Below are 27,384 nucleotides of genomic sequence, written 5' to 3'. Positions count from 1 at the left end.
TCTCAGTGCAACTGGTTTTTATTATTAAAGCCGAGTTTGAAAAATGGCTGCCCCCCTACCCCCAGGTCCCTCCAAATCCATCCCTCTATGTCCTGTGAAGCTGAAAACTAGGTTTGTCTTGAAAAGACCCAGAAAGGCTCATGCGGAAGTGAGAGAATGAGGAGGAACGGACAGACTCAGGTGGTGGTCTGGGTGAGACTGTGTGGGCTCCACCCAGGATCCCTGGCCAGGAGGGTTGGGGGGTGGGTGGGGCTGCACAGCCCCTGCTCACAGTGCCGGGGTCCAGGGTGGGCGTCAGGAATGAAGGCAACGGCAGAGGCGGAGCTGGGCCTGGACCTGCCCTGCTGAAGCTGGGCCTCGGGCTGGTTTTGTAAAAATGGTTAAAAACCCAGCCGTGAGCACCACCTTCCCGTGGTCAGGGCCAGCGGAGGCACCGGCTCCGGGCTCTGAGGTCTGAGGCGTGTGTCCCCCTTCCCTGGGGGCAGGCAGCTCCCTGAGAGGCCAGGTGGGCTCCTGGGTCCCTCGTGTGGCTCCTAACTGTGTGCCCTTCTCCCAGCCTGGCCACCTGGCGGATCTAGGCTTCAGGGACCGTGTGCAGTGTCTGCTCTTTGGATTCCGAAGATCTGAACTTCTGCAGTGTGGGCGCTGCGGGCTGGAAGTGGGTGACAGGCTGGACGTGAAAGACGGGGAAGCCCTCCTGATTCTTCTGGTTGAACAGACTGAGCCTGTGCTCCGGCTCTGGGCTGGCCGGGGCAGAGCCGGCTGGGCTGGGCCGGGCCGAGGGGGCTGGGTCCAAGGCCCTCTGGGAGGGGCAGGGGTCCTCCGACAGGGAGGACAGCAGGTTCTTGACTGTGGTCTCGGTCATTTGCTGCTGCGGGGGTGGGGGTGGTGGCAGCAGAGAGGGGCTGGGCCTGGAGGACCACAGGGTGCTGCTGTCGCTCTGGATCCTGGGGACCGAGCTGCCAGTGGGGCAGGACGTGCTCTCAGAGGTGGAGCGCGTGCAGGTGCCCTTGCCACTAAGCCTCAGGGGCACGTCCACGGAGAAGAGGGTAGAGGAGACGTGGGGCTGGTGGATGTCCACAGCCGCAGTGGTGACCAGGCATGGGGCTGCCTCGGGGACTCCGACGTCTGCGAGAGAGGAGGGGAGCGGCTGACACACTGCCCTCAACCCCACCTGTGGGTCCCGGTGAGTGAGGGCAGCTCTGAGCTGAACCAGCTCTTGGCCTGGACAGTGACAGTACATGTTCAGGGAAACGTGTATACACGTATGGGTACACCTGCACATGGGATCTTCAAACACAAACAGTTGAGTGGAAGAGGGACACGAGAGCTGACACACCTCCCCTTAGCCACACTGGTCGCCTCTAGCTGCTGCTGTAGCTCGTCGCCCTGATTAGCCCCCAATCTTCCCACTATGGCTCGTCCTGACTTAGCCCCCCAGCTCCTCTACTCTAGCTTGTCCCCCTGATTAGCCCCCCCAGCTCCCCACCCTAGCTTGTCACCCAATTAGCCCCCAGATCCCCACCCTAGCTCATCAGTGGGTGTGGAGCGGCCGTGGGTGCCTTTAGCAGCTAGAAGGCACGTGAGCATCCATTGGCTGCCGGACACCTACCACGCAGCTGCGAGCCCTCTGGAGAAAGATTGATTGGTAGGGCGGAGAGCCCCGTTGTCTTTGGAAGCAGCTTTTGGGGGTCAAAGGGGCTTCTCCGATCTGCAGGGAGGCGGGGAGCCCTGTGTCTCTGGAGGGACCTGACCCAGGAAGGTGCAGGCCCCTGTGCTGGACTCCGCGTCTGTCCCAGCACACTGTGTGAGTAGTAGTGGGGATAAAAATACACCTTTACCCTCCCCTGTACGTGCAGAGGTCAGGACACCTCTGATGGCCAGCTGCTGAGCCTTGCTCTGCCCAATAGGCCCCTTGACTCTGGCCTGAGCTCCATCTCTGACTCGACGGGGACTCTGGGAGCCAAGGTACGCAGGCAATCCGGGGACGGGGCATTGCGGCACCGGCCTGCCTGATGAGGAGCCTGTACATGGCTGTCGCTATAGAGCTCTGGCCCTGCTCCTCCTACATTGTCCCCCCTGCACCCAGTGCCCGCTTCTGCACAGCTAGGTGCCCCTCAGGTCATATCCTTGAAGGTCTAGCCTCTCCTGTCCTTGACTCTTGGGAACCTGGCCCTCTCTAGGTGCGTCTTAGTGAGGAGGCTTGTGGAGCCGACGAGCCCTTGGCTGCTGGCCACCTACCTGGCAGCTGCGAACCCTCCCGAGAAGAGTGATGACTGGGAGGGTAAGGGTAGCAGTGCCCGGGTGGAGAGCGCCATTACTTCAGAGGTAAGCTTTGGGTGTCAAGGGGGCCGCTCGGGGCTGTGGAGTGGCAGGGAGCCCGGGGGCTTGCTCTCCTGTCCTCCGTCTCTCTTCCTCCCTCTGTCCCACCTCTCCTCTCTGTCTCTCTCCCCTGTCCTCCATGTCCCTGTCTCTCTTCCTTCCTCTGTCCCTCCTCTCCTCTCTCTCTCTCTCCCCTGTCCTCCGTCTCCCTGTCTCTCTTTCTTGCTCTGTCCCTTCTCTTCTCTCTGTCACTGCTCTCCTGTCCCTGCTCTCCTGTCCTCCGTCTCCCTCTCTTCCTTCCTATGTCCTTCCTCTCCTCTCTGTCTCTGCTCTCCTGTCCTCCAACTTTCGTCCTTCTTCTGTCCCTCCTCTGCTCTCGTCTCTGCTGTCCTGTCCTCCGTCTCTCTTCCTCTGTACCTACTTTCATCTCTGTCTCTGCTTTTCCGTCTCCCTCCCTTCCTCTGTCCCTCCTCTCCTCTCTGCCTCTGCTCTCCTGTCGTCCATCTCTCTCCCTTCTTATGTCCCTTCTCTTCTCTCTGTCTCTGTCCTCCGTCTCTCCTGTCTCTCTTCCTTCCTCTGTCCCTGCTCTCCTCTCTCTCTCACTCTCCTAACCTCAGTCTCCCTGTCTCTCTTCCTCTCTCCCTCCTCTCCTCTCTGTCATTGGTCTCCTGTCCTCCCTCTCTCCTGTCTCTCTTCCTTCCTCTGTCCCTCCAAGCCTGTATAGTCTATCCTAGCCTAGCATAGTCTATTCTAGCCTGTGTAGTCTATCCTAGCCTAGCATAGTCTATCCTAGCCTGTGTAGTCTATCCTAGCCTAGCACAGTCTATCCTAGCCTGTGTAGTCTATCCTAGCCTCGCATAGTCTATCCTAGCCTGTGTAGTCTATCCTAGTCTAGCATAGTCTATCCTAGCCTGTGTAGTCTATCCTACCTAGCATAGTCTACCCTAGCCTGTGTAGTCTATCCTAGCCTGTGTAGTCTATCCTAGCCTAGCATAGTCTATCCTAGCCTGTGTAGTCTATCCTAGCCTAGCATAGTCTATCCTAGCCTGTGTAGTCTATCCTAGCCTAGCATAGTCTATCCTAGCCTGTGTAGTCTATCCTACCTAGCATAGTCTAGCATAGTCTATCCTAGCCTGTGTAGTCTATCCTAGCCTAGCATAGTCTATCCTAGCCTGTGTAGTCTATCCTAACCTAGCCTAGACAGTGAAGAGAGGTGAGATAGAGGAAGGAAGAGACACAGGAGAGCAGAAATAGAGAGAAGAGGAGGAACAAACGAGTAAGAGAGACAGGATAGACAAAAGACAGGAGAGCAGAGATAGGAGAGGAGGCACAGAGGAAGAAGAGAGACAGGAGAGCAGAGACAGAGGAGAGGAGGGACAGAGGAGGAAGAGAGAGGGAGGTTACGGCCCTGTAGAAGGTGACACAGGTGGCCGCCTGTGCTCTGGGCCCTGAGACAGGAAGTCCCACCTCCTTCAGGGGTCATGTGTGGGCCGGGGGCCACAGCTCAGTGTGACAGGCTTGGTGTAGGCTGGGCGGCGCAGGCAAAGGCCGTACCCGGCGACAGCTGCAGCTCCTCCACCGCATGGCAGCGACCGCGAGGCCGGCAGAGCACCTGCGGGGCCCTCAGCACCTCCTCCCGCTCCGCCGCCAGGTCCAGGTCCTGCTGCGCCAGATGTGCCCGCAGCTGCCGGATCTCGAACTGCAAGAGGAGGTTGTGGGTGAGGGCGGGTGCAGGTGGGGTTCAGGCAGCTGTCGGTGGCGCTGTGCTTGTGGGCGTGCTGAGCACCCAGAGGCTGGACTGGTGCCCCTTAAAGTCCCCCACAACGTAAGAGCCTCCTGCAGGACACTGGACAGCTGGCATGTGGCCTCGTTTCCTCATCTGACACATGTAAAATGGGTGTGTGTAGGGTTGGGGGACAGACTGTCCAGGGTCATCTCTCCTGTCACCATGTGCCAGGCTTCAGGCTGAGCCATCCCAGGTTTCAGATGAGAAAAACTGAGGCCCACAGAGGTCCTATCAGAGCCCAACCCCACAGGGCAGTGGGAGCACCAGGAGGAGGTGCCTGAGCTGTCCCTAAAGCCTGTTAGCCTCCCAGCGCTCTTCTCTCCAGGTGCCTGCCACCCTACCCCCGACATTCCCTGAAGGGTGTTTGCTGCCCCCGCAAGTCTCAAGCCTGATGTTCACACACAGCTGAAAAGGAGGCGTCTGTCAGCCTGGCCTGTGGCACCGGCACCAGGCCCCTCGGGCTTCTGGGCCCTGGGTGTCCAGCCATCTGAGCGGCTCCAGGTGCTTTTTAAATTACAGCGGTTGGGGCGCACATTCTCCTGGCTGTGAGGGTGTGCCCGGCTCTGCAGACTCGTGAATAAAGGCCTGGCTTTACTGCTAGCTATATATATATATATATATATATATATATATATATATATATATATATATATATATATATATAAATGAATAAATGAATAAATTAATAAATGAATAAATAAATGAATAACTAACTAACAGCGGTTGGTCTCTGTTCCTCTCTTTCTCAGATGGGCCTACCTGGAGGGAGCTGGTCTTTATTTATTGGCTCTTTCCTGTGCAGAATCTCTCTAGCTGAGAGCCTTGGGAAGGAGGCCCCATGTGGGGGTACCTTGAATCAGGAATGTGGGGTCCCTGGGAACTTGGGAAACAGGGGGGGAGGGCTGCCACGAGGGTCTGCTCTCAGCCAGGCGGCACATGTGTTGCTAACGGGAACCGAGCTGGAGGGTCCGCTTGCTCTCAGCAGCTGGGAGGCTGGGAGTTTATGAGTTGGTGGCCACTGCTCTGTCTGTCTGACGTGGCCGGTGGCAGCACTGGCTCTCCTATTGGACAGACTGACAGCGGCCTCACCATGCTCCAGCCAGGTCCTGCCCCTGCTCATGCTTTGGCCCAGACCCAGGCCCCTCCTCTGGGTGGTCACTACAGCCTTTGTACTCAGGTGCCCCGCTGAAGGTCAGCCCCTCTGGACATCTGTCCACCTCTGCTGCTTACTGTCCCCCAGCACCAGGACCTCTGCATGCGAGGCTGTGTTTCTACAGAGTGGGCAGCCTGCCGGACACTCCTGCAGAGGAACAGTCTGCCCACGCACATCCCACAGGTGAAGAAACTGAGGGCAAAAGGGGTGGCGTGACTTGGCTAAAGTCAAGGGGGTAGAGCAGGAGGCAGAGCCCCGAGTCACCAACAGGCCTTCTCCCTGGCCCGGCTGCCGGCCCAGCTGGTGCCCAGCTCCCAGGCACCTGTCTCTCCCGTAGGGCACAGTACTGCTCACACCTCTTAGAGTGTCTGGGGGCCCTGGGCAGACAAAACCCAACCCTGCCTCAGAGACAGGTGTGCCAGAGAGACTCAGGAACCGAGCTGGGGACTCAGCAGCTTCAGGGTGCAGAGCTGACCGGCTGCCATGGGCGAGGAAAGGCACCTTGGATCGGGGGTCTGAGCCGAGTCAGCCTGGCTGGGCACACGTGACCTTAGAGAGGTGCTTCCCCTGCTCTGGGCCTCGAGGGGCTGCAGGAGGTCTCTGGTCTTGGGGGCCCCTGTGAGTTTAGGCAGCACCAGTGCCCTGAGCCCTGGACGTGGCCACAGCCCCTTACGCCTTGCTCCTGGCAGATCTGCGTCAGCCTCTCCAGCTGCTCATCCTGGATGACCTTGGCCTTCTCATACTGCTGGATGACCATCTCCATCTCCACCTTCACAGGCAGCACGTACGCTGGAAGACAGAGACGACCCGTGAAGGACGGGACAGTGCTGGGGACGGTGCCCGCTCAGGCCAGGGAGGGGCGGCGCCAGCATGCAGCCCCAGCAGGTTCTGGCCCGGGCGCAGCTCCTGAGGGGTCTGTGACCAGGGGTGACTGCGGTGTCTTCCTCCCGCCCCACAGTGATGGGACCCTCAAGCTGGGACTAAAGACTCCAGTTTCCAGTCTGTCGCTGCCCAATGGGGTGCAAGCGCAGCGCTCTTTGAAGGCGGCTGCGGCTGGTGAGGAACTGCCGGTGCGAATGTCAAATGCAGCGGCCGCCTCGGAAAACACTCCAGCAGTTCCTCAAAATGCTAAACAGTGAGCGCACGGCCCTGCCATTCCACGCTTACGCACCGAAGAGAAATGCAGTCACACGTGCACACAAAACCGTGTACCGGAGCGCTCACAGCAGCCCCAGTGTGACAACCTAAATGTCCTTCGTCACATGAGAAAACGTGCGCTGTCAACCCAGGGCTGCGGAAGGGAGCCAGCACCGACACGCAAGCGCAGGAAGCCACGCACGGCAGAGCACGAGTCACGATGGCACCCTGTGAAGTGCCTCGGGGGCAGATGCACGAGCTGGGGGTGGCTCAGCGGCTGCCCAGGCCTTGGCTGGGGTAGGGGTAGCAGGGGGACTGTGAATGGGGGTGGGGTTGGTTTTTTCTGAGTGATGAAAATGCTCTAAACGTAGATTTTGGTGATGTTTCCACACCTCTGTGAACATACTAAGAACTATTGAACTGTGCACTTTAGACAGGTACGTTTTTATGGTGTGTGAACTATATCTCAACAAAAATATTTTTAAAAAGGTTACTGTATTGGGCCTTTCCTGCTCCTCCCTCCCTGCTTCCTACGGCGGAGACATGGCTTTGATGCCTGCCTCTGCAGCAGTCCTCCCGGACCACAGCGGGACTCCAGGGAGCAGCTCTGGGCCGCAGAGCAACCAGACAGGGGGCCTGGGACCTGACTACAGACAGCACGTGTCAGCCGGCCTCCCTGCAGACTTCCAGAGAGAAGGAAGCTGGTGTTTTGAGTCACTGCTGCTCTGAGTCTCTGTTAATCACTATAACTGATGCACACAGAGCCCAGAGCTGGTGTGGGAAGCCCCATGATTTCTCCGCTGGCAGAGGCCTCATGGCCACTGCCTCCAGGAAGTCCTCTAAGCTCTTCAGAAGTCTCAGCACCAACTCCTGACCTGACCCTGCCTGGCCTCTGCCCTTCACTCCCCTCACAGTTCTCTTGCACTCTGTTTATTCTAGAACTCTCGAGGCCTTCCTTCATGCCACGTCCCCTTTCCACCCACAGCCTCTCAACTGCCGCATGTTCTCTGGCCCCTGCAGAGATCAGGCAGGGAAGAGACCCAGCGTCTGGCTGAGGTACCTTGGGGAAGGGCAGCCTCTGCCTGGTGGCAGCACAGCCACGAGAAGGCAGAGCAGGTCTGGGAGTGGGGACCTAGAGGTGGGCATGTGTGTCACTAGAGCTGATGGAAGCCGGAGCCGAAATCCCTCCCAGGCCAATGGCTGCCACACACACTGGCTCTTTGCAAGTTGACAGGCTTGGGGGCACCTGCTTGTCCTTGGTGGACACAGAAGTGGGCCAGACCCTGCAGAGCAGCACCTCGACCAGTGACCTCAACAAAGCCAGCAGGAGCCCGCAGGCAGCACTCGAGTTGTGAGCAGCTAGTCTTTCCACTGGCAGGCCCGACTACCGGCCCACAAATGAGAGACAGCCTTGTCAGAAGAACACGTGACCTCTGAACTCCAGTGTCTGCACATGAGGCCCAGGCAGCGTGTGCGTGGATCCGAACGCCTGACGCCGAATGAGCAGCAGGCCTGGTTCTCTCCCACAATCACCGCCCACTGTCCACGGCGAAGCCCAGCGCCCACCCAGCCCGGCCTCCCAAGGGCCCCCTCCGGCCTCTCCTCTCAGCGGAGAGCTCTGGTCTCTGCAGCACCCGCCTGCCACCCTGCCAGCCCGCCAAGCCCTCCCGGCCACTCACCGTCAATGACCCTCTTCACCCGCCAGATGCGGAGCAGGATGAGGAGGCTGATGGCGTCCCAGGGGCTCCTGGGCCCGTTGGCCACCGTGGAGGCCACCATCGGGGCCAAGGACAGAACGATCACGGCCCCGTCGAACACCTGGCAGAAGAGCGGACTTCAGTGTCCTGGGATGTCCCTCGTGTCCCCAACCAGAGTCCAGGCCTGCCCAGCACATGCATCTGCTCGACGCCTCCTCCTGTCTGCCCATTAAAAAGCCCCCCACCCCTGGCTGTCCCCCAGGCCCTGCTCAGTGTTTTGGGTCACCCCCAAGAGCTGCTCCTGAGCATGCCTGCCCCTATGACCTCCGCCCTCTCCATCCTGCGTTCCCACAGCCTCGGGCTGTTCCAAGCCTCTTTCCCAGAGTCTGTTTCCTGCATCTTGTCTCCCCTCAGGATGGGGAGCAGCCTCACTGACCCCCTGGGTCGCAGGACCCAGAGCCTGCGTCTCATCTCTGTCTGCAGGGAGGCAGCGCCAGGACAAGAGGGGCCCTGGGCCCAGCCCTGCCGTCTGCTGCTCCAGCCTGGCCTTCCCGAGACCTCCACAGCCAGGCCCCCCATCTGCTCAGCTAGAGGCTGGAAGCGGGCGGGAGGCAAGGCAGGAGCCGCAGCAGATGCCACCGCCTCGCCGGCGCTGTGTGACAGCCAGGCCTCCTTTCCGCCCCCCCCCCCCCAGTGCCCCATTCACCCCACTCACGAGGCAGAACAGGGGTTTTGCTCTGAGGAACCAGCTCAGAGCACCGCTTCAGCCCAGTTGTCCCACCACGGGGCACACATACGTGTTTTGTAACACATTTCAAAAGCTTCCCAAAGCGATTCAGGAATAAGTTAAAATTCTGCAGAACTTTACCAGACTGTTTAGACATCCCTTTAGTGGGAATGTCCTCAGTCTTCCCTCCCTCCACACCCCACACCGGGGACCCCTGCCTCTGTGTGGGAAGGAGCGGCCACATCCCCGTACTCAGCCTGGGGGGTGTGGGAAGGGAGACTTGGTCTTTACCTCTATTTTGTTCTCGATGTAATCCCAGATCCCAAGCACCACAATCCGGAGAACAGTCTGAGGAAAGAAGTGACACAAGAATCAGGGTTCCTGTCCCCCCACACACGGAGGCGGCTCTGATCGCATCCCTGCCCAACAGAGGACGCTGTCTCCTCCCTGCCGAGCGCCCACGAGCGGCAGCCCCGCTCCTCGTCCTCATGCTCCCAGGCCGCACACCGATTCCCAACCCCCGTCCTGCCACCTGCACATCAACAAACGTGCGAGTTCTTCCTGCTTCCGCCTTGACCTCTCAGGGGCCAGCCTGCCCGTGACCCTCTCCTCCGTCTCTTTCCTTCCTACACAACTCCGGCTTCAGCTGGAGACATTTCCCCGCCTTCCCCGTGTCCAGCAGCGACCACATCCTGTGTACACATTCTGGGCTAGGCATCTCCTATTAGGGGTGCCGGTTCTCCACCAGCCCCAAGCCACCACGTCAGTGTCGCCTGCGTACCCAGCTGGTCCTCCCAGGAGAGAGATGAGCCCTGCCTGGCTGTGTGCTGTGGGCTTTCTTGTTACAGCAGCCTGGCCCGTGTGCTGGCCAGCAGACCCTTTCCCTCCCTCTACCTGGGAAAGGCCTTTCGTCCTCTGGCCTCAGCTCCGAGGTCACCCCCAGGCTGTGTCTCTTCTTCCCGCAGGGTCCCTACAAGTCTGGGAACGCTGCCGCCCTCCCGCAGCCCACCCCTGGCCCTTCTCACAGAGGAGCCCCTGTCCCTGGGACCAGCACACGCTCCCTCACATAGCCTCAAACCCTCTGGGGGCAGCGGAGGGACCCCTGTGTGGCTGCCCTGGTTCCCAGGTGCTGGGCACTTGTGGGATGTGGGTCACGCATACCAGCCCCTCTGCTCCGCAGGACAGGGTGCATGGGGGAGGCGGGGCTCCTGTTACCCCCCAGTCACCCTCGTTACCGCTGCACCCACCCTGTCTCTACCAGGTCCAAGGTCGGGGCGCTGTCATTCTCCTGGCCCCCAGCTCTCCCCACTTAGCCGTGGGCACCCCGGCCCTGCCCGGTGGGATACGTGTGGGAACAAGCGTGGGTCTGGGGCTGCCAGGGGCTTGTCTGTGTCAGGCGGCTCTTCTCCAGCATGATAGGGAGGGGCTGACAAATGAACACCAGGTGATAAGTTCTGCAGACCCAATCAAACCCAAGCAGAGGGATCGCAGGAAGAACCTCAGCAACTGACTAAACCACAGATACACGGCACGTTTTCCAGGGCTGGCATCAAGGGGACGTCTGGCCATGGTCCAGGAGCCTGTGGGAGGAATGGCAGTGAGGGAGACTGGGGGCCTGGAGGGCAGGACCTGACGGGGCAGCTGGCTGGGAACAGGCACTGTCCTGTGGCTGAGGCACCTCCAGGGCAGTGACCTCAGAGAGCCGGCTGGGGCAGCCCTGGGATTTGCCTCATCTGACCACCAGGCCCGGCCTCGCTCACCAATGCCATGGGCTGCAGGAGGACACTCTACCCTCCCCACACAGCCCAGCCCAGAGACTGAAATCGAGAAAACGAGAGAGAGAGAGAGAGAGAGAGAGAGAGAGAGAGAGAGAGAGAGAGGATAGGTTGACAGAAAGAGCCATTAGATGGGGCCAGAGCTGTCCCACAGGGCAAGGGTCTGACTCCTTGGCGGCCTGAGCAGATCAGGAAACACCCTCCACGTTCCAGCCCACGGCTCTGCTGGGCTGGGATCCTGGCTCCCACCGTCAGTCCCACTGGCCCAACCTCTCCCACTGAAACCCAGTGCCCAGAGCTTTCCCTCCCCTCACTCATCAGACACAGACATGGGCTTCATCTGCCAACTAGACAGGGGAAGGGTGCCCACACTCCTTGACCCCACACTCCAGACACACAGCACTTTGCCTAGACAGACCCACGAGCCCCACGGCACCTATTCAAGTCCACTGCCCAGCCCTGGGACCCTGTCCTTGCAACCCCAAGAGACAGGCCTGCAGCAAGCTGCTCCCAGAACCACACCCCCAGCATCCTCGCCACTCTGCCCACCTCCAGGCCCCTGGCTCCAGCCTCTGACCCCCATCTGCTCTTCACTGGTCACATGAACCACCTACTCTCCCTCAGTGACGTCCCACTCAGCATGTCACAGCTGGCCCGCACCTGGACCACACTTACGCATCTGGCAATCAGCTCAGGACCACCTGCTGGGCCCGGCCTCCCTGGCAGGGTCAAGGTTGCTTCCCTGTGAATGTCCCAGCACAGAACTCACTCCCAGTTTCCAGTCTCCTTCACTGTAGCCTCAGGGGCACTCAGACGGCCTGACACTTGTCAGTGTTCAGAAAATAAAGCCTGATCTCCCCAGGAGAGGAGCTACCCTACAGAGAAGGCCCCAGGGCCCAGTGTTTACCCACCTCTGAGAAGAACACAGAGAGGATGACCAGACTGATCCAGTGAATTACACCGGCGAACTGGAACGCACTGGGAACTGCAACAGACACAGTAACAAGAGTCAATTTCGGGAGCAAGGACTTGGGTACATCAGGAGAGGGGCTCCCAGCCCAGCCCTGCCCCTGGGACCTGGCCTCTGGCATGAACATTTGAAAGGAGAGCCCCAGAGGGGCTCAGAGACCTGGGGGCAGCCCGTCAGGTCCAGGTGAGCTGTCAGAAATCCCCACCCGGTCTCGCCATGCACATGCGTTGGGGGGCTGAGGCAAGCTCGCTCTGACTTTTCATTCTGAAAACTGAGTGTCAGAGATGGCGGTGTCGGCCAGGGTGTGCCGGAGGACAGGCTGGGACGAGGACTGGCACAGGGTGCTGGGGCTGGGGGATGCCAGCCTCCCCAAAGTGGTGAGCAAGTGACTGGTTCAGCATCCCAGTGGCCCCGCTGGACTTTCAGATGCCAGCATGTCGGCCACTGACTGTTCCCACCTTCCTCCGGCAATCCCGTAGCCAAGGCACCAGGCTCCAGGAGGCCCTGAGACCTGCAGGAGCCAGGTCGGCCTCCGACCCCAGCAGGGCACCATTTACCAGAGGGTGGGCCCACAAGCAGGGTGCGAGGGCCCAGGACAAGGGCCACATGGGCTCTGATGGAGATGTAGGTGGTGGAGATGCTCTCTGGAGGACGGGCGTAAAAGAGAGACTGGCAGGGCCAGAACAGGAGCAGAAACACTGCTGAGAATGCGCAGGCTGCTTCCCTCTGGGCTCCAGCTGGGCCTGGTCAGCACACAGCTCAGAGGACCTGGGGGCCAAAGGAGCCCAGAGCCATCATGGGGCAGGCTGAGCCCCAACCTCCCCCAAAGCTCTGGGACTAGGGAACCTGGCGGGTGCAGAAACCAGGCCTGGAGCAAAGGGGGAAGCTGCAATTCCAAGCTCCAGGTGGGGAACTTCAGGTTCCCTGGCATTGGGTCAATATGACCCTGAAAAATCGAGCCAGGAGACAATTCCTTCTGTCTTGGCCACGTGAGTCCTAGTGAGACCAAGCGGCCGAGGCCTGGGTGAACCTCCATGTGATTCTGAAACTGTGAACTCTCTCCCCATTATTTCTCAAATAAATCTCTGTGCTTTTTTATGGTTGCTTCAGAAAAGCAATACATCTCTGATCATGTGACCTAGGGAATTTAAGATGCCCTTTTACGAGCTGCTATTGGATCTCTCGCTGAAATCAACCTTCTGGAGATTTAATTTTAAGCAGCATTCCAGAGGCGGCTGGGCTCTCCACCCTACTCTGTTCTGTCAAGCCTGGAACCTGGGCACCTGGGGGCGCCCCCCCACAGGGAGACAGACACCGTTATGAGCAGACCTCACAAAGAGCAGACGTCCGGGTGCTTGGGAGGGAAGGCCACAACGTGGTATAGCTGGAGGCAGGCTGAGTGTGACACCCCTGCCGGTCACCTTATGCCTGAAGATTCCAAGTGGAGCCCAGCGGGGCTGACCAGACAGAAGACACCTGGTGCTTCTGTCTTTCTCTCAGTGGCAGAGGGGTCGGCACAGCTAGGAAGGAGCCCTGAGTCAGAGGCTCTAGTAAAGGGCCTGGCAGCATCTGAGAAAACAAGCCCAAGAGCACCCATGGCTCTGGGGCAGCTGGATCCACGGTCTTGGGTGTGGCCAATGGCAGGGAAGGAAACCTCATCTCTTTTTTATTTGCACTTGAATGATCCACCTTCTGAACAAGGGAAACAGGGGAACCCGGGACTCTACAGAACCACTCCCCCAACCCCCAACCCCACTCTGGGGCTGGGGGAGCACGCAGGCCCTCCGCTCTGACAGCCCTGTCACCACAGTGGCCACAAGGACAAAAGAGGCCGAAGAAGAGCATTGGCCCTGTAAACACAGCATGAACGCCGCGAGGACCTAAGCTGGGAGGAGAACGGCCCCACCAATAACTGGCCTCCTCACGGGGAGCCTCTACCTTCTCCAAATCTTAAATCCCTTGTTGATCAAATGGGAGGATGACAGCCTCATCCACCTCACCGGGCTGCTGCTGGGGTCTAACGACAGAAAGGTGCTTTCCAAGCTACCCCACTCACACTGGACAAAAATACATGGAATCGCACTGTCACTGTGGCTGCTGTCACTAGTTACAACAAGGTGATAGCACCTGGGAACTGTAAGCTACAGAAAATTCCAGCCTGGAAAATACCAAATGGGAGCAATAAAAAGAAGTGCATGCAGGGGTCCCCAATGTTTTTGATTTCATCAGTTTCAGACGGTGGAATGCTGGGAGGACACGGAAGCGGCGGTACTGGGTGAAGAGGGGCAAACTGCTGCAGGGTGCCAGGAACAGCTGCCCAGTTGTCCTCCCTGGTGGTGATCCCGTGGGCCAGGGGTCCGGGGTATCAGGCCGGGGGCACCTCACACTGTGGTTGGGGACCCCTGATGGATGCACATGGAATATGGACATCATACATATTTGCAGATGTATCCCTCTAGCTACTCACATTGGAGAAGCTTTATATCTATTAGAAGTTCCAGAGTCAGGAGAATCACCACCAATATTACACAGGCTACCAGGAAACTGTTGAGACTGGCACTGAGCAAAAATACCTGCCACACGGCTGCTCTCTTCCCACAGCACGGCTTTAGCCAGGTGGACCTGTGGGGACAAGAGCAGGAGGAGTCGCTGAGAGGGGGACCCCAAGGCCCTGCTCTCAAACCCCGAGTCACCCCTCCCGCCCTGCACTCCCCGACGAAACACAACCTATTCAAGATATCACAGAGTAGAATTTCGAAGAAGGGTCTCTTTGGGCCTTTGATCCACTCCTGTTAGAAACACAAGACCCAGGGAGAAGGGGGTGCCTGTGAGGAGGCCTGGGAATGAAAGGCACCGTCCTCAGCTCTGGGGGAGCGCAAAGATGGGGGTTCAATCCCCAGCCTCGGGAAGCTGGCCCCAGAAAGGGTTTCACTAACACGGGGACACAGGGTGGGAGGCCGTGTCAGCGAAGAAAAGGCCACAAGAGCCACCAGTGGACAGGGCCATGAGCGGCAGGAAGGTCTGGGTCTGAAGCCTGCCCCACCTGGACAGAGGCCCCAAGAAGCCGCGGCACCCACATGTGCGTGCAGCTGTGCTGCTGTGGTGCGTGAAAGGCCCTTCCTGATCCACCTTCTCCCCGCAAGGTGACACTCCTACGGCCCCGCTTCCTGGGCCCTAACTTAATCCTTCACACCTTCCTCATGCAGCCACCCAGCTCTCACTTCCCGCCCGATGTCCATGTCACTGCAGGTCTCAGAGGAGACCCGGCCCAACCCCACGTCCTCTAACACCCAGTGCATTCTCTGTGGCCCCTGAGGCTGACACCATTTTATTGCCACCTGAAAGTTCAGCCAAGCACCTTTGCAGTTATAAATTACAAGGGCTGCTGTGAAGGTCATTTTCTGGGAAAGTCTCACGCTGAGCAGCCAGTGTGTGTGTTTGGGGGCGCTGAGCTTCCTTAGCCTCAGTTAAATGGCAGCACCTGGAAAAGCAGGGCCGGGGGCCCCAAGGGTCCAGGACAGAGACGGGCAAAACAGCAGACTCTCTGGCTGACCCGGTGTTTGGAAATCCCAAAGGCTAATAAAATGTCCTCAGATTCAGGAAGCTCAGACATTCCTAGGAGACTATGTTTCTGCAGAAGGACAGAACGTGCCCAGGTTTTAAATCTCCCTGAGGGATTAAATATCGACTCAAGAAGCTCCGTGGGCCACGAGGGAAAATCGACACTGAGGCTTCAGCTCTGGAAGGCGCTCTCCTTCCGCCGTCCCAGCGACCCGCCCATCCGAGCCCCGGAGCCTGGTTCTCAGTGGCGCTTCCCCAAAACGGCCACCGGAGGGCAGGCGTGTCCCACTCCTGTCGGGGCTCCAGGATGCCTCCGAGGGCTGCCAAAGGGCCAAATGCCAAGGAGCGAACGGCCTCCCGGCAGGTGGCCCTTCCAACGTCAGGTTCCACCGGTCCCTGCTGAGGACCCACAGGAATCCTGGTCGGGCCGGGAGGCCGGGAGCTTTGTCTGCTTCTGCTTTACATTCTTCGGGGTCTTGCTAAAAGCCTGACAGAGTAACGACTAGAATATTAAGATGAACTCCGGCAGATTTCTGGTGGGTCCCTCCTCTGAGGGAAGGGAGTGGCCCGTCCCTGTTCCCTCAGGCAGTGGCCCCACGCCCAGGGCTGAGGTGGAGCCAGAGGTACCTGGGTGGCAGGGGCTGCGTTTGCTCCTGTTGGGTCTGGCCTCATCCCAAAAAGTGCTCAGGGCAGTGCAGTCAGGGTGTCCGCAGGGGAGGGAGCAGGCCACAGCCAAGCTGACTGCCCAGGAGGCAGCCAGGCCAGATGGCCCTGTCAGCCCTGCTCTGAGATGTCACCTGTCGAGCCCCCAAGGAAAGGAATGGAGGGAGGGGTCACAGTGAGTTGTTGGCTCTGTCTGCAATGAGGCCCCGAGCCCAGGCTCGCCCACCTGCCCAGTGCTGACCATGGGTGGCACTGCGGGACCAGCGGGTCAGACCTTCTCTCGGTGGCAAAGGGATAAAACTATAGCCCTGAACGCCCCCTCCAAATGCACAAACCCACAATACCGTGCACAGCAAGGTCATGGAGGGACCTACCTTTCAACCCTGAACCTCAGGCGGCTTTTCCTTCTCCTAAAAGGATGCTAACATTGTACTAAGCAGAGCTGCCGTGTTCGGAGGCCACTCGGATTTCCTTCTCTTAGGCTGACTTTGTGGAATTAGGGTGTGAAATCAGCCCAGAGGTGGGCTGGTCATGACCACAGCCCAAGTTCTGGTCCAGGGCCCGGCCCCTCCCTGTGGCTCTTCTTCGATCCACACAGGTGTGGGCGGCAGTCCCCAACTGTCCCCAGATGGAACTGGGTCCCTTCTCCTCTAATCCTTATCTTAACACTGCCTTGCCCACCCACTCATTCATTCACTCAAGTCCCTCCTTCCTTCACCCACACCAGCTCTGTACCAGGCCCCTGGGCCAGTGCAGGGCACAGACTCGAGAACAGACTGCAGAGCCTAGCATCACAGATGCCACTGCAGAAGCAGGCGCAAGCCTGGGGTGGCGCAGGGGACAGAGGGCTTTCCGCAGGAGCTGGTCCTTGAGGGAGAACACGGAAGCGCCAAGTGCACTTTGGGTTCCAGCTAGTAGGTTCCTCCACGCGCACCGCCCCTCCCCCGACCCCCCCCCCCCCGCCTTCAGCTGTTTGCCAGCACAGCTAAAATTATTTCAGCCTTTATTTAAACATGTGGCTACACTGGACCTGTTTTCAAGCTGACATCTTGTAACTATTCCGTGCTCCATCCCATCTTCTTCCTCTGACAATGGCATCATCCCAAGTGAGTGACAACACCCTGTTCTGTCTGTGCAGCCTCCCCACAGGTTTCTCCCATCTGGGGGTCAGTATCTCTCTGGTTAGACCTGTTAGAGCCCTAAATATACACAACTACAGAGAGCTGAATGCCTTTCATTCCTCCCTTCAGTTCCCTATTTTTGACACAGACTCTCCCACCTGCTCTCCGTGACCCCCTGGAGCGCCCTCTCTACACAGCCACGGAGCTGCCACAGACCCTCGCCCTGCCCGACCTCCCTCAACAGGATGGGGACAGGCCTTGGACAGTGCGGCCATGCAGCACCACCACACTGTAATGATGACAACCACAGACACACGTGTGCTGTTGGAAAGGGACAGGGGACCCACAACGCCCACAGTGCTGGCCCGAGCCAGGAGCCAGAGATGGGGCCACACTTGTGCTTCTGCCACTGTGACCTTGCATGAGTTCTTGCACACTCTGGGCCCCGCTGTCCTCTTAAGAGTATGGAGAATAGATGCTTCCTGAGGGGTTTTCTAGCTCTAATATTCTCAGATTCTGGGAGACTTAAAAACACTGAAGTATCATTGAGCTCAAGAGAAGTGAATGGTGGGTGCTGGGTCCCTGAGGCCCCTTCGTTTCCCGAGGGGAAGCTTCAGGCCCCCACATAACAGTTCTTTCAGCAGGAGCAAGCTCTTTGACAAGACTTCCACCAGAACTGTACACACTGTTGTTGTGCATTGCTTCAGAAAGGACCAGGTGGAAATTCTGGGAGGACCCCAGGAAATGCAGCAAGAGCCAAAAAGCCTTGCAAGGAGAGCGTCCCTCACCCCCCTGCAATGTGCTTCTGTTTTGCTTCCTTTTCCCTGGCACCTGTCTGGGGCCTGCTCTTCCTGCCTCAGGAAGCCCTCTGGCTGCCAAGAGAGCCCCGCAGAGAGGACAGGCAGCAGTGACAAATCCCTTCACCCGTTGCTTCCTGTCACCCCACAGGGGCAGCTTCCAGGGCCACCTGGACACACAAATCAAATCAAGAGCCTCTCTGCCTGTGGGCGCCTTACTTGTATTCTCCCCAACGGAGGAAACTCTGCACAGACCCAGTTCAGAAGCGAATGCGATGTTAAGGCCGGGCATCCCTCTGCTTTCTGTATCTCCTGCTCCCGCTAGGACGCGGCTCCAGCCTCTGGCCCTGAGAAACGCACCTGCAGGGCGTCACGAGGCTGCACTGCCGCTTTGGACCACCAGAGAGCAGCAACGAAGCGCCCGCTGCTCAGGGAGGGACCCAACTGGCACATAATTTGCAGAGCTCAGTGGAAACGCACGGATGCTTGATCAGAAATTGTTGAGAATCTGCAGTCTCCTGTCCAGAGACTGCACAGGCCACACGTGCATGGAGCCAGCCCTGGCTCAGGGGCCACGAGGACCTCGGCCCAGCCTTGAAGCCGGGGAGACCTGGGTGCTGACAGCGCTCGACACGGCCTCCACCACCTGCATCCCTAAGCTGCCTCACACCTGCGTGCCTGTCCTTCCCCCACCAGCCTACTAAATCTGTGCACAGCACTTGGGGAAAGTTATATTTTCAGAGAAAGCCACTGGGTGAAGCTTTCGCAAAAGGTGTGTGGTTTCACAGCTGTTTAGTCATTTCTCTCGGGAGAGTGGGAGCCCCTTGGGAACAAGTATGGGGGATCCAAGCTCTGAAAGTCTAACCTGAGTCAGTGTTCCTCATTAGCTTCTAAACTAACCCAGCAACCTTCAAGTCTATACTCCAAGCAGGCAGCGTGTGCCAAAACACTTACAGGCAGCTGAGAAAGAAGAGTGGCCGCAAGCGGCTCAAAGTTGCCGGCCAGTGTTTAACCGTCTGTGTCTGAGAGCAGCAGGGTGACTGGCTGGGTGACCACAGGACTCTGCTCTGGTCCTCAAACCTGGGTGTTTCCCCTGCCTCATCCTGCTCCAGCTTAGCTGTTCAACTTCAGAAAGTACGTTTGTAAGACAGACAGGCCAATGAGATGTTAACTGGGGAACAAAGGCATCCAGGCTGCTCCACAGGCTAAGGATCCACCGTCCTACACAAAGGGGGCAGCAAAGCTCTGGATCAGTGCTGCCAAGTCCCCAGACATGCAGGGTGCCTTCCTCCGGCTGCTTCCCTGGTGAGCGCTGGCTGAGCAAGGGCACCGCGGGCAGTGCAGCCCAACTCCATCCCTGATGGGCTCCCTGCAGACCTCCGGGTCCCCAGTGTGCAGAGAGGGGCGGGACAGGCCACTGTGAAGCACGTCAGTCCTTAAACAAACGTGGTTCTCTGACCCCCAGGCCAGTGCTGCAGAAGAGGCCGTGACTCGCACGGCAGCTGATGGATCTCTAAGCCCAAAAGGGGCCTGAGTGGCCTGATGTGAACATCTGGCCTTTTCCTGTTCAGCATCCCTGACCCCTGTGTGCCCCGTGGGAGGGGACCATGGAAACCCGGAAAGTCACGCAAGAGAAGTCCCAGCACCTACCCTTCTCTTTGGTAATCGTCATCCAGGTCCGACAGGAGCTGCGAGCCCGCCGTGGAGAGGTCGGCCGCAGCCAGGGGCAGGTCCCGGTAGGCAAGGGTCCCCAGCTGGCCAGCAGCAATGCTCTTGGTTTCCTCGTCCACTTGCTGGGAGATGATCTCAACTTCGGAAATCCCTCCTCCTGGGGCAGACCTGGTTGTGGAGGGGCAGGGTTGTCATCCCTCACAGCAGCCCCTTCTCCGTTCCCCGGGGAAAGGAGTGAAGATGCATCAGAAGGACGAGTGCCCACCTGGGTGGGGGGCTCTGAATTCTAACCTTTTTTTCCCAACCGCGGTTGAACTCTAACCAATAATACCCAGTCAGGGTTGCCCAGGAAGTTCTGCGCTGAATCCACCTACTTCTCTTCTGCTTGACTCATTCAGGTACTTGAGGGAAAAGTGGAATTTTTATTTGAACACCACAGGTTCGCCGTCAAACCACCCAGACTCACCAAGTAATTTCTGGTGCCCAGTTTCCCCTGCAGGCCGGTTCCCGCCTCTGCTCTTTGCGGCATGACACTCACAGAACGACTTGAGACCTTCAGATGGAACAGGCACAGGGTGTGGGGCTTCGGTGTTTGTTTCCCAATAACGGAAATAAAAGTGTGGGTGCTTATGTGGGGGAGCCCCAGCTCCTCCAGATGTTTTAGAAAGAGTGGATGCTGGACTGAATGTCTTCTATTCTTCTGGACTAGTCAAGGGAACTACGGATTATGAACTGGACAGTGTTTCCTGATCCATGGGGTGTTCCTGGATGGCTGGGTAATTTCTGAGACTAATAATATTTAGACTCTGAGAAGCATGGAACAGGCTACTTCTGCCCTGCTGACCTCCCTGCCCTACATCCCCTTCTGCCGGGGGTCACAGTGGGCATCTCAGTGGGGGGCAAGGCCTCCTTTCAGAGGAGTTAAGGCCCCACAGTTCACAGCCTGACTATTGAGAGAACACCCTGGTCTTGGGTAAGAACAGGACAGTGGACAACAAGTATTAATGGCCGAGTTCTTCACCCTCCCTTTCCTGCAGCTCCTCCCAAACCCTGATGCTATGTTCAGTCATGTGACTTGCTTGGGTCCACAGCATATTAGCAGACATGACGGAAGCAGAGGCATGAAAAGGCACTCGTGAATTTCTGTGATGATGCTGTAGCCCCTGCAATATAACCATTAGACAGTAACCGGCCTGCCCAGGGGAGGACGAGGGACACATGGAGTGGAGCCCAGTCACACCCAGATCAGCTGAGAGCCAGCAGAGCCCACACCCAAGGGTGACCAGCCAGTACTGTCGGAGCCATCTAGCCGGCTACCCACGACATGAAGGAATAAGCATGTACTGCTGTATTCTACTGAGGCTCTTCGCTGGCTGTCCCACGGCATTGCTGTGGCAATAGTGGGGACCTGCTCCAGGTGACAGCAGCCAGCCAGCCCGTAGCTAGACAGGCGGTGGAGTAGTAGAACAGGGATGCTATTCTCACCTTGGCATTTTTTATTTTATTTTATGTATCATTTTTTTTTCGAAAGGGAGAAGGGAGGAAGAAAGAGAGGGGGAGCAACATCAGTGTGAGAAACATCCACTAGTTGCCTCTCATATGCGCTCCAACCGGGGACCAGGCCAGCGTCCTAGGCCTGTGCCCTGAGAGGAGGTGAACCGCAGGCCTTTTCCTCTGTGGGAAGACGTCCAGCCCACTGAGCCATGCCGGCCAGGGATCCACTTGGCATTTCTGCCAGTAAGTTACAACCATGAAACAACTGACCACTTTGCTGGTGCTTGGCAAGACCAAGTGGCTCGTTCACACAGCATCTCAGGTTTGAGAACTGAAAGCGATTCTTCCTGAAGAGTTCTGCCCCTCCCTTCATAAAGCCTGATTTTAGAAGCCCGGTCATGATTTCTAACCTTCCTCTCAATTCCTGTTCTATTAATTTACCTTGTCTTGAGGTTTGCTTTTGAAAGGCTTCCCGTTTTCTGTGGCCTCCTGCTAAAAAATATATGTGTAGTGGTTGACTGAATTAGAAGACCCTTGTCTTCTGGGAGACTGATAACAACAGGTTTTTTTGTTTGTTTTGTTTTGTTTTTCAGGAGAAAATAACCAAATTTAATAACACATCGGTGTGTGAACCCTGCATACAGGAGTTAAGTCCGTGACCCCACATGCATAAGAGGGTCAAGCAGCAGCTTCAGGATGCAGAATCCCTCTGCTTATTTGAACTAAAAGACAAGATGATGTTCGTGAGGTGACCCAGAGAAAAAGCAGATTTTAACAAGTCATCTTAACACCAGGCTCAAGGACAAAACCGCCTAGAGAGGGGGCTACTGTTGACCCGCAGACGTGCCTGAGTTCAACCTCGGCTCCCGCGGGGAGCGGCCCCCAGGGCCACTTACTGTGGGCTGCTCATGTTGCGAGAGGCCGCCGGAGCCGAGGGCTTTCCTGGGGTCCTGTGGCGCTCAGCTGTCTCTGAAGCCTGCTGTCAGCATTTCCAAGTGTGAGTTCTACCAGACATACAACTGTGGTGCCCTAAAAACAGACAGATGAAGAGCGGTTTATTACACTCAGGTACCAGACTGAAGTCCTCCTAAGCTCATCTAAAAATTCAAGTTCTTAGTACTGTCCTCCATGAAGCGCTTTTCACAGTAACGCTGGACAGCTTCCTGGAGTCATCTTCTGGGCGTAAACACCAGGCAGGATGGCCCTCTTTCAGAGAGCTAAAGAAACGGGCTCAGAGTGCCACAGTGACTTTTTTGATCATACACAGATGGCAGAAGAGCCAGGCTGGAGGGACCCCAGGCTCTCTGGCTTCTAATCCACAGCTCTTTCCACCACACGTGCTTAAGAAAACCCTAACCTTTGTAGGGTTTGGGATTGTGTGTTAATTATAAAGTAAGTTCTATAATGTTCTCCATTCCATAATACAGGTCTCACCAGTATTGATCTTTTTTGCTCTTTCTATGAAGCCCCGTGGAGGGCTGGTCATATGGTCACCTAACTGCAACTGGCACTGAAGCCAGGGTCGAGGTACCAACAACTGGGCAGCCAGGTGAGCAGCACCTGACCAGGAACCATGTTCTAACGCACTGTATTTCCAGGTGAGTACTTTACACGCCACGCAAGGAACGAGCTCTGAGGAGGCTACAAAAGGAAGGGCTTTGTGTTCGCGGGCCCTCCACCTGGCTGGGCACTGGTCTCGTCTCCCAGACGCAAGCTGATAACATTGGCTCTCCTGCGTCTGAACTTCTCAGCTAAATTCCAGCGTGAGCCAATTCCTTACCATAAACCTCTTAATGAAATGCACACATGTCCCATTGGTTCTGTTTCTCTGTAGAAAACTGTCTAATACAACAGCAAACATGACAAGCACTCAGAGAAACTGGGCTTCCCTCTCTACTACACATCACCATAGCAACATGCATGCCCATCACCTAAGCCAGCTGCCTCCAGGTGTGTTCGAGAGGTCAGTCAAGACGAGAAGAGCCACCCAGCTGTGCCCAGACTAAATCACCAACCCACAGACTCAGGAGCTAAATAAAGTTGTTGTTTTTTAAAAATTTATTCTTCAGTAATTTATTAGCATCTTCTATGTTCTATGAACCATGTTAAATATTGAGATTATCAAGATAAATGAGACGGGGTTACAGCACTCAAGAAACTCATGGGCTAGTGATAGAGCCAGATGCAGAGATAGAAATTAATATTCAAAGAGGTGACAATAATGAAGAATTATGGAGTGTTTTGAAAGCTATAAACTTCCTTATAAATATTAAGCAACTAATGACTCCTCACTGGCAGGCACAATCCCCACCTCTTCATTCAGCCATCTGTTAAAAAGAGGTGGGTTTTTTTTTTTTTTTAGCCCATCAAGGTTTTGGGGTACTTTGTTATATGGTATTATTATGGCAATAGATCGTGGATACATTACAGACAAATGGCCACTGCAACACATAAAATAATTCAAAGACGTCTATTTCTAAAAAGCTACATTTCTCTCCATCCTCCATTTTAACCCTCCACCTCTTTTTTTTTTTTTTTTTAAGAATTTATTTACTTTTTGGAGAGAGGGGAAGGGAGAGGGAAAGAGAGAGAGAGAAACAACGTATGGGTGCGGCTCCCACACCCCCAGCTGGGGGCCTGGCCCGAAACCCAGGCCTGTGCCCTGACTGGGAATCAAACTGGTGGTCCTTTTGGTTCTGAAGCCAGAGCTCAGTCCACTGAGCCACACCAGCCAGGGCAACCCTCCACCTCTTGCTTGAGGTCCCTATGTTAATACTCAGGTGTGGAAATCCATGCTCGGAGTTATGCAAACATGTGCCCACGAACCTAGGCTAGCTTTTGTGGTCTTGTGCTTAACAAAATAAAACCAACTCTACAATTTGCTTTTATCGCTCAGCAATATATAATGGACATCTTTTCTGGTCAGTCGATGAAGACTGATATTTTTTCTCATTTCTGAACACACATGCACATACTTAACTTTATATACATGGCTTATCTTACCATTCATTCTTTCAATGGCTCCTTTCCCTCTTTTGCCTGTTGTCCCCAGTACATACATGCTCACACGCACATGCACCAACATTCAACCTGTGCACACCTGCCCTTACTTGTAGAAATCCCTCTGCCAAGTCGAGCAATAAAATTCAATTTCAATTTTTCATTAATGGCTGCATAATATTCCACAGTGTAGATGCTCTATAACTTAGTCAACAATTTCTGTGTTGATGAGCAGTTTTCAGGTTTGTTTTTTTTTGCCACTGTTAAAATGCAACAATAAACATCCTTGTTTACATTTCATTCTTGTCAATTCTATCACCGCAACAAGCCAGCATTACATCCCTTTTTTTCCCAAACCCACTGTCATTGCTTAAACACTGGCCCTAAAATTTCTCAACTGCGTTATTACAATCTCCGTAAGTCAAGCCTCAATCCGCCATCCAGCATTCTCCACACTACCTCCAAAGAGTTGTTATTCTCCAGTACTTAAAAAACAAAAAGTATACCCATGGTTCACATACAATAAAACACACTCATGGTAAGTATACAGTTGGATAGGTTTGAACAGAACCCCCCCCCCGCCTCCAATCAAGATACAAACTATTTTCATTGCCCCAGAAAGTTCCCTCACGGCTCTGCAGTTGAGCCCCCGACACCCAGAGGCTCCTGACCTCCATTCCCAGGGGTTAGCTTGGCCTGCCTTCAAACTGTAGGTCAGCGGAATCTCACCATTGGATTATTTGTGCCTGGATTCTTCAGCCTGACACAATGTCTATGAGATTCACCTGGACCTCTGCGTTCATCAGCTCTTTGCTCCTTTACGTGGCTGAGCAGCGGCCTCCCTGCACCATGGCTCTCTATCTCCAGCACCACAAGTTCAGACCGACCAGTCTGAGCGAAACAGAATGTTTCAAATCATTTACATTATCCCACTACGCTTTGGGATAATTTATTATGCAGCGATAGTAACCCTAATATCACAACTGACAAACATTAGCCTGACTGGGATACTAAAATGAGGAATGAAAAACAAAACAAATCGACTCCTAGTATGGTGACTGTATTCACCTATGTATAAAACCGGGAGGAAAAAAACCATTTGTGTCTCCAGCTATGGGCCCCAAACTTCCCACTAAGTGCCATCGATGGCAATGAACTCATAGCCACAGGGACTGGACAAGAGGCTTTTCATCTCTACATAGGACCACTGAGGTTTTCAAGTGTAGACGCAGCTGAAAATGTGGATGCTACCTGTGTGGCACAGCCAATCACGCTGCAGATGAATGAGCTGTTGCAGAAACTCTGGATATCTACAGTGCCACTTGATAACACTGCATCTTTTGACACAGGCAGAGCTACAGAGCTGCCTACAGAGTATAATTAAGGGTTTCGGATGTACTAAGGTTTTCTCCTGCCAAATGCCATTCATCTATGCTTGACTTTTCCAACCAATAAAACCAAAGTGCAATTTGTAAAGCAAGCTCCCTGCGTGAATTATTTCGTCCTGCTAGTTTAAGGCACTGCCTAGTTCACACTAGAGAAGTAACGCTGGGACCCCTAAACCGCAAAGTCCAGAAAAGGAGCCAGAAGAGTGAAGTGACTTGTCAGGAATTACACTCCTAGTTTGTTAAAAACACAAATTCCAAGACTTTCAGAATGAATAGCTGCTGTGACTGTAGAGACTGGATTAGGGTGCACGGGTGGTATGCCCACCCAGGACAGCAACACTGGCAGTGACACCAGAAGGTGGTGGGCAGGGTGGGCAGGGAGACCGGAGAAGGGCGCAATAATGGAAAACAGGAGCAATTTCTTCTACCTGATGCGGATACATTTCTACAGAGTTAAACCGGAAGGCAAACCACTTTTTGAACTTAACCGCTTGTTTGGGAGAGTTAAACGGCAGCATTCTGGGGCTCCATTTTTTATAAGCTCAGGGCCAGCCCCCCAAATTCCACAAGGACCCCTTCATGTTCACACAACAGCCCCAGACGCGGGCGTGGGATGAGGTGGGAAACCCGCGGCCTTAATGAAAAGGGGTGGCGGGGCAGCACCAGGGTTCCGGGCGCCGCCCGCGGCCCGCCGACACCCCCAGCCCCAGACGCGCCGGAGCAGCGGCCGCGTCCCGTCCCTGCCTGTGACCTTGGGCAGGGCAGCCAGCCTTTCGGGGCCTCAGCGTCTTGCCCACGGAGGTCACAGGTCGGCTGTGGGGAGGAAGTGCGACCGAGCACGAGCGGCCTCCAGCCCGGTGCCCGGCACACAGGGCGTCGCAGGCTGCCCTTCAGGAGAGAGAAGGCCCGAGGCTGTGTCCCGGCGGCGCCCACGTCCGGGGACCTCCCCCCGGGCCCGTGGTACCACTTTCCGCCTACGCCTCCGGTTTTCCTATCCTTTTCACCGGAGCGTTTTGGGGACAAAGGAAGATGACCAGTTGCACCCGCCCAGCGGCTGCTGGAAGCAAAGGCGAGGGGCCGGGGAAACAGGTGGCGCGTGCCCTGAGGAGGAGCGACGCTGCCCCGAGTCCCCCGACGGCTCACCGAGGACGCAGCAACGCCCGACGGCGTGTGAGGGAGACAGCGCAGCGCGGGCCCCGGAGGCGGACGGCGACCCCCGGGTCTGGCCTCCAGCAGGTGGCAGCTCCGGCGTCCCGGGCGTCAGCGCCCGCTCCCCCGAGGGGCCCACGTCCCGCCAGCCCGGCCCGCGGCGCGGCGCCCGGGGAGCCACCACAATGGGCGAGCCGTCCGTCCCCCGGGGTGCGATCCCCTCCGCCGCGCGCCCAGCCCTGCGGGGGTCCCCACAGCCTCGGGCGGCAGTGACAGCAAGACGCCCGCAGAGGCCGAGGGCGCGCGTCAGGCACCGCGGCCGGACCCGGACCCGAGCCCCCCGGGCTGCGGAAGGGCAGGTCCCCGCTGGAGCCGAGTCCCGGGCGGCCGCACGCACCCGGCCCGCGGGGATGAAGGTCAGCCCGGCACCTCGGTCCTCCAGTCCCACGTGAGGAGGAGACACGGACCCCGGCGCCCCGGACTCCCGGCCCTCTGGCCCCGCGGGAGGCGGCGGCACGACCCTCGGCCCCCCGGCCCCGCGTGAGGAGGCAACTCAGCCCCCGGCGCCTCGGCGTGAGGAGGCGGCCCGGCGCGCTGACGACGGGGACACTCACCCGCCTCCGGACTCCGCTGTCTCGGTGCTGCGGCAGCAGCCGCCCCGGGTCGCGCCCGGACGCTCCTCAGCGCCTCCTGCCGCCGGCGCTCGCGGGCCCGTGCCTCCGCCATCGCGCCTGCGCACTGGCCCCGCGGCCTCCGCACGCCCCTGCCCCGCCCCCTGCCCCGCCCCCAGCCCCGCCCCTGCGTCCACGCGCGCCCCCGCCAGCCGCGCCGCTGAGGCGCAGCTGAGGCGCGGTCCCGACACCTGCGGCCTCCGGGCCGGGCGGGGACTGCGCAGGCGCGGGCCCCAAGCGCGCCGGCTTCTTACCCAAGTCTAACGGTGGCATTTCAGAGGGAAAAAGGTCCTCGGTGGTGA

The 27,384-nt window shown here is 57.0% G+C and overlaps 1 protein-coding gene across 1 annotated transcript; it reads right to left on the bottom strand.

Annotated features, from left to right (window-relative positions):
- On the bottom strand, positions 1-27,112 carry TMEM266 (transmembrane protein 266). The gene is made up of 10 exons (XM_090263665.1): positions 27,026-27,112; positions 21,771-21,903; positions 19,360-19,548; positions 14,035-14,189; positions 11,509-11,582; positions 9,114-9,170; positions 8,078-8,216; positions 5,935-6,050; positions 3,877-4,021; positions 1-1,128 (listed from the first exon to the last, which is right to left on the bottom strand). The coding sequence occupies exons 2-10, from the start codon at positions 21,782-21,784 to the stop codon at positions 575-577; spliced, it is 1,443 nt and encodes a 480-aa protein (XP_090119791.1). The 5' UTR covers positions 21,785-21,903; positions 27,026-27,112; the 3' UTR covers positions 1-574.
- Between the last annotated feature and the right edge of the window lie 272 nt (positions 27,113-27,384).

This window comes from Furipterus horrens, unplaced genomic scaffold, assembly GCF_987537825.1.
Source record: "Furipterus horrens unplaced genomic scaffold, mFurHor1.1.pri manual_scaffold_16, whole genome shotgun sequence".
NCBI classification, from domain to species: Eukaryota; Metazoa; Chordata; class Mammalia; order Chiroptera; family Furipteridae; genus Furipterus; species Furipterus horrens.
Note: the sequence above shows the minus strand (reverse complement) of the source record. Positions and strands in the feature narration are given on the sequence as shown.

Coding starts and splice junctions, on each gene's coding strand:
- TMEM266 (XM_090263665.1), bottom strand. Junction 14,190..19,359: donor GACGATTACCAAAGAGAAGG/GTAGGTGCTGGG, acceptor TTGTCCCCACAG/GTCCACCTGGCTAAAGCCGT. Junction 4,022..5,934: donor AGATCTGCCAGGAGCAAGGC/GTAAGGGGCTGT, acceptor CTCCTCTTGCAG/TTCGAGATCCGGCAGCTGCG.